The sequence below is a fragment of the Nycticebus coucang genome, unplaced genomic scaffold, assembly GCF_027406575.1.
Source record: "Nycticebus coucang isolate mNycCou1 unplaced genomic scaffold, mNycCou1.pri scaffold_43, whole genome shotgun sequence".
NCBI lineage: Eukaryota > Metazoa > Chordata > Mammalia > Primates > Lorisidae > Nycticebus > Nycticebus coucang.
The window spans coordinates 736,813-743,730 of NW_026515577.1; the positions used below are offsets into that span (position 1 = coordinate 736,813).

General features: G+C 40.0%; 1 protein-coding gene across 1 annotated transcript in view; it reads right to left on the reverse strand.

Moving 5' to 3' along the window:
- The window catches only part of LOC128579275 (POTE ankyrin domain family member F-like), a 70,054-nt gene extending 68,910 nt beyond the window's left edge, over window positions 1-1,144 (reverse strand). The window contains exon 1 of the mRNA XM_053581440.1: window positions 1,104-1,144. Coding sequence (XP_053437415.1) covers window positions 1,104-1,112 — 9 coding nt within the window. The 5' untranslated portion in view covers window positions 1,113-1,144. The remainder of the gene's footprint in view (window positions 1-1,103) is intronic.
- Window positions 1,145-6,918: the final 5,774 nt, after the last annotated feature.

Genomic DNA, 6,918 nt, shown 5'->3' on the forward strand with positions numbered 1-6,918 from the left:
AAAAGAAGAAAGAGTAAGAGGTGGAGTCATTACTGAAAATTCCATTTAATGTTTCTAGGGAAGGGGAGAACAGGGACTAGTGAACTGAACATGCACCTTGATTTTGCTACGGAAAAGGTCCTTCTCCCCCACCTTCCCATCAAGACATTCTGGTCTTGAGAGTAGAGTTTACACTCTTACCTAAAAGTGGCTGCTTCTGCCAAATTAGGATGATCAGTTAATTATTTGTTCTTCCTTCTTTCATAATTCATCATACTCATTGTCAATCTGGTTTTCTCGGAGTTCTCCTAAAATTGATGCCTAGACAAGTCTACCTCTCACTAACTCTCTCAAACTGAGAGTTATTATCCCTCAAAATAAAGAGATTCTGGTTTAAATGTTAAAAAACTGGACAAAACATGCAAAACCCCCTCTTATTGGTATTTCCTGCAGTTATGTATTTTTTTAATGATTTTTTATTAAGTCTTTTGTATATAGATCATAAAAACATTTATGCCATTTTCAGTGTGTTGATTATTTGAACAAATTGAAGTGCTTACATCATACTAATCAACATAGCTTTCACCTCATTAACCCAATCATTCAGTTTTTAAACTGGCCTGTGTGTTTCTGATCAGTCTCCTTTCCCTTTTCCCCATTTTCCTCTTTACTCCTTGCTTATGTGAGGCAAATCATGTTCCTAGAAATTATTTTTTAAGAAACCTGTCAACAGCAAGATTTCTATTTCTTGTAAAATACATTCCTTTTGTCGAAGTTTTAAGATAAAGCCTATTTCTAGGATAAATTGACTTTTCTGTGCTATTTTACAATAATTAGAAAGAAACAGCAGAATGGTAAAAAAATTGAAAAAATAATTTAACCTTCAACAAATTCAGTGTTATCTCAAATATTTAACATAAATGCATAAAAGAAGATGTACTCTCTCATGCTCCTTCGAAAGTACCAATTTTTAAACAGAAACCTTTGACAATTGAGCTATTTCAAAATATTTTATTTTAGGGAATGCTTAAGTTTCCAAACTTGGAAAATTGAACCCTTACATATGTCAATGTTAAAACAAATGTATTTCCGATATTTTCAAAATAAAGTCAGTTAATCTATACCTTGTTCATTATCTCTGTAGCGGCACCATGTTCAAGGAGTTTTGTTGTAATCTCTACATTGCCGCTGTGGGCAGCATAGTGGAGAGCGCAGTTACCGTGGATATCCGTGATGTTGGGATCTGCACCACGTTCTAAGAGGAGAGTGACACACTGCGGTCTCTCGCATTGCACGGCCTGTCAGTTTTACACCAAGAAATAGATCATAAGTTCTAGGAATGCAATATAAACCTTTCACAGATTTCACTTATTAGTTATATTCAATTGTGATAAATTCATTTTATTCTATGGGTTTAAATAAAATCCATCTCAAGCTGAAATCTGGCTACTATATACCTTTATCAGAGGTGTCCTCTCTTCAGCATCTCTGATGTTCAGATCGCAGTCCTTGTCGATCAACATAGTGGACACCTTGGCATAGCCTCTTACGCAAGCCAAATGCAAAGCACTTCTACAAAATTGAGAGAGCCTTTTTAAAAAATTGTAGCACACTAACTAAAAACATGTAATCATTCACGTAGCTGTAAGCATTAAGTTTCATTTATTCCTGTTTTCAGAACAAATCCTTAATTTTCTTGTGAAGACAGAACGATATTTATTAACACTCACTGTGTAACAAAAGAACAGCCTATTGGAATCCAAAGACATTGGCCTTTGGATTCAGTAACTTCAGTTTGGGACACACTTTGGCTTAGCTTTTCTGTGTCTTAATTTCCTCATCGATAAAATGGAAATAAAAATAGTAAGAGCAGGCGGCACCTGTAGTTCAAAGGAGTAGGGCGCCAGCCCCATATGCCAGTTGTGGTGGGTTGAAACCCAGCCCCAGCCAAAAACTGCAAAAAAAAAAAAAAAAAGAAAAGAAATAGTAAGGACACCTTACAGGATACCCTTGTGATGCTGACCATTTTTAACAGTTCCTGGCACAAATAACAGTTGTTTATTATAACTATTACTATGAATGCTAAGAAAGATGACATTCTGATTAAAGTAAAATGATACAATCATATCTACTCAGTGGTATGTTTTAAAGATTAGAAATACAACTGTATTATAATGTTTCTTTTTTTTTTCCATTATAACATCTCTGATTTAGGAATGCCACTTGTAATTCATGATTATAAGTATAATTGACAGCATTTTAAAAATTACAGTATTGAACTTAAGATAATGGGGCATAGCACATTCCATGGTGGCTTTACAGTGAGTGAGATTTGGCACACACAGGTCTCTAGCATTTATTTTTATATGAATGACATTTAAATAAATTTTAGTTTTTAAATGTACTAGGACAAAAAGATGGCTGAATTAACAACAATTTTCAAAAGAAAGTTAATTCTCATTTTGATTTCAAAAATATTTAAAACAAAAGAAATGCAGAATTCAAATGGAAAGTGTGGCTCATTATTCAGTGCTTAGATTGATTGACATGTAAAGGAGATACTTCCAGTGATTAGTATTAGTCATTAAGACTGTTATAAAATTTCAAAGGTCACTAAAATATCTTTTTAAATAATTGTTTAACTTTAGGAATTATTTTTATGCTAACTTTTATTCTCTTCAAAAGTAAAGGAATCTTTTTATCTGTGTTTAACAGGAGGGAGGAAAAACTGCATGTGAGATCAAGTCCTAATGCAACAATTTTAAACCTCTCATCTTCCTCAGGCTGCTCAGGTAAACATGATGGTTTGGGATGGAACGGTCCTGAAAGGCTATAGTATATGTCTCCTACCAAAGAGGTTTCCAGCTTATGTTTGGAGAATAAATGGATTCAAAGGATGGATAGGGAGCTCAATTAAAAGGAAAAAGAAAAACTCAAGAAGTAAAGCAATACTTTTGCAAGATTAATAATCATTTATATTTGCCAGCTTTATTTTCTTAAGGGCACAAATAAAATGATGAATCTATAATTATTTGTATATATAATAAATACATATGATGAAAACAATGTGCATAATAAAATGTATATGCAACAGAATATACATGCACAGATACAGGTAAAAAGATTCATTTTGAAGAGACTACAAGTTAGCAGAAGATACTAATTCAAATAAATGAATTAATAAAAAGTGGGAAATTATTTTTCTTGTGTAAGATTCATATCCCATAATCCTTGTGAACGGATTATTTCATTAATAATAAGCTGCTACTAAAACTTATACAGGTTCACTGCAGAAATCACAGGGAAAAAAAGAAAAATCTTAGTCGTATACCAATTTCTAACACTAACTGCTTTTGTCAAACTTTTTACATATTTTCAGCTAACACATTGCCATAGTCCATGTGTACATATCAGCAAATTGACATTTTCCTCACTGTATATCTTAAAAGTTCACCTCCACATGACAGCTGACACCTACCTGTTCATATGCCACCTTCATATGCCACTCTTACCTAAGTGGCTGCTTCTGCCAGATTAGGATTCTGTCACATATTGTACTACCCTATGGATGCATTGAAGTTTCTTTTTTTTTTTTTTCTTTTTTTTTGTAGAGACAGAGTCTCACTGTACTGCCCTCAGTAGAGTGCCGTGGCGTCACACAGCTCACAGCAACCTCTAACTCTTGGGCTTACGCGATTCTCTTGCCTCAGCCTCCAGAGCAGCTGGGACTACAGGCGCCCGCCACAAGGCCCGGCTATTTTTTTTTGTTGTTGCAGTTTGGCCGGGGCTGGGTTTGAACCCGCCACCCTCGGCATATGGGGCCGGCGCCCTACTCACTGAGCCACAGGCATGTTATGTAGGTTCTCCTTAATACAGTGTTACTTTAAGCAGAGCTGAGAAAGTCGAATTTTATGAATTTCTAATTACTCTATAAAAATATTTTATTATGACTTGTTGGAGTCTATCTAAAAGGTCATAAGCACATAAAAGCATAAGTACCACCACATTGCATCTTTATAAACTTTGTGGATAGAAAAAAAAAGTATTCCCTTTTTAATTTAAGGTCCTTGTCTTATCAAGAACACTAAATGTTTTTCCCAGGTCCATAGATCAATTGTAGATCAGTAGAGAAAAATGTACTTTGCAGAATTTTAGAATTCTTTTTTTTTTTCTTGCAGTTTTGGCCAGGACCGGACTTGAACCAGCCACCCCTGGTTTATGGGGCCAGTGCCCTACACTTTGAACCACAGGTGCTGCCCAAATTAAGATATATTTTCATTTGATGTGTTGCAAATATTTTGTAAACATGTTTTGTTAATTTTTTCCCCTCATATACGGAGGGTTTTAACGTTTATTTTGCTGAAACAATCTTCAGAAAGCTTGCTTCAGAGGTCATTCTCAGGAAGGGCTTCTTACCATAAAAATGTATCTATCTCAATAGGCATTTAGGTTTGTTCCCAGTACTTTCCTCATTTGGTATATTTAAAACTTTTAATATGTATTTTATTATGAACTTACATTTATTTATGTATTTATTTATTTGAGACAGATTCTCACTATGTTGGCCTGGGTAGAGTTCCGTGGGGTCACAGCTCACAGCAATCTCAAACTCTTGAGCTTAAGCAATTCTCCTGCCTCAGCTTCCAAAGTAGCTGAGATTATAGGTGCCCCCACAACACCTGACTATATATTTGTTGTAGTGGTCTTTCTTTAGCATGCTGTTCTTGGAACCCACCACCCCACCCCACCCCCACCCCCCGGTGTATGTGGCCGGTGTCCTAACCACTGACCTGACGGTGCCCAGCCCTGAACTTACTTTTGTGAATTAAAAATCTATCTACTTTCTTTCCAGCTAACAGACACCTCAGTTATGAAAAATTCATTGTTCGCTAATAATATAAAATTTCACCACTATCAAGTTCTAAATTCCCCTATACATTTGGTCTATCTGGATTTTATATTTTGTGCCATTCATTCATGTGTCTTTTCAAATGTTAGTAAAAAATTTGTGGACCTTAATAGCACATTTTGATGTCTAAATAGGCAAGTCTTTATTCACACCATTACAAATGTTTCTTAATATCATGACAATAACAAAAGACGGATACCATATGCAACTCAAAAATTGAAAAATTTTGGCATTTTTATTTGGCTGATTTAAAATTAATAAACATGGAAAGAGCCCACATTTTCAGGAAAATAAGTCTTCCTACTCAAGCACATGCAATCATCTTACCACTTTAAAATTGCTTTCTAAGACCCCCTCGGTAGAGAACGCAAACCCACGGCTGCACTTCGATATAAAATGGAAATTGGACTTGATCTAAAGATGTGTTAGCTCAGAGGTGGACATATTGTAGGAATTCTCTCATTATGTACTTTTCCATAATATACAGAACATTATGTTCTAAAATGTGTACATCAAAAATAAAATGCGGTTATACCTAATTTTCTTGGTTAAATTACTTTAAAATGGTCAATACAGGCTGGGCACAGGGGCTCGCGTCTGTAATCCTAGCACTCTGGATGCCGAGGCGGGTGGATTGCCTGAGCTCACAGGTTCAAGACCAGCCTGAGCCAGAGCGAGACCACATCTCTAAAAATAGCCAGGTGTTGTGGCGAGTTCCTGTAGTCCCAGCTACTCTGGAGGCTGAGACAAGACAAGTGCTTGAGGTTGTTGGGGAGCTATGACGCCACAGCATTCTATCCAGGGCAAAAAAGTGAGACTCTGTCTCCAAAAAACAAACAAACAAAAAAGGTCAATACAGAGCTGTATAAGGGGAATCTGGAGTGGAATGGAAACCAGATGAGGTTCAGCTTTTGCTCTGCTGCCCATAGTGGTGGCCCGAGTGGGGCGCGGGACCTCTCCCAGACTTCCCCATCTCAGTTTCTAAGGAGCCCTGGCGACAGGAGGGCTGGCCCAGGGAGCCCATGAAAGAGGGCGTCTCCCCCCTCACACCCCTCACACCTCATCCCTCACACCTGGTCACCCCACCTCTCACCCCCCACGCCGCCATCCCCAACCCCATCCCACCCAACCCCTGCCCCCCGCCCCAGCCCGAGCCGGCTCCCTGTTCCTATCACCTCTTCTTCTTGTCATATGCATTTAACTTATTTCTTTTCAGATGGACCAGGTCCATCATGTCCTAGAGGTCGCCCTCGTAGGCAGCTCTGTGGAGAGTCTTGAGGTCCTTAAATTTGACCTCATACCCGGCCGTTGAGAAGACTGGGTCCTGATTCTGGTCCCAGTACTGGTGGACCAAAGGGGTCAAGGCTGAGTTGCCCATCTCCACCTGCAGCTAACAATTTCTTTTAGATAGAGCTCCTGGCTCCGTAGACTCCCTTCCCCCACCCCCTCCCCTCCGCTTTCTCGCTCAGCGTAGCCCTAGGACGGTGTCCTAACCAGGTCTGGCAGCAACTCCAGGAAACAAGCCTGGCGGTTCCGTGGTCAGACCAGTACAACCGAAGGCTAGCAACCGCAGTGCGCGTGCGCAGGAAGACCTGCGCTGGCGTCCGGAAGTTGTGTGCAGCTGGTGCCTGGGCGTGCAGGGCGTGGCTACAGAGCTGGACCTCGGGGCTCCCTGGGTGCACAGGGTCCTCGTACACTGCCCGCCAGGCCTGGCACACCTGCTGCACATGGTGCGTGCAGGAGGGATCTAGGGAGTTCTGTACCCTCTCAGCTCAGGCAGATATTTCCTGTCCTTGCTGCTGTTTGGACAGGGCCAGGGACTGTGGGGAGCAGCCCTGCAACTAGGAACCTGCCCGCGCTCCTAGAAGGAAGGAACAAGGTACCTGACACCTCAGTTGCAGTCAAGCCTGGCCAATGACCTGGCAGCAGCCGCTCAGCCAGACTGCCTGGTGGGCGCGGACCCCATACTCCCAGCGTGGGCCCAGCAGGAGCTGGCCCACGGAGTCGGTAGGGCCCTTGGGACGCATGCT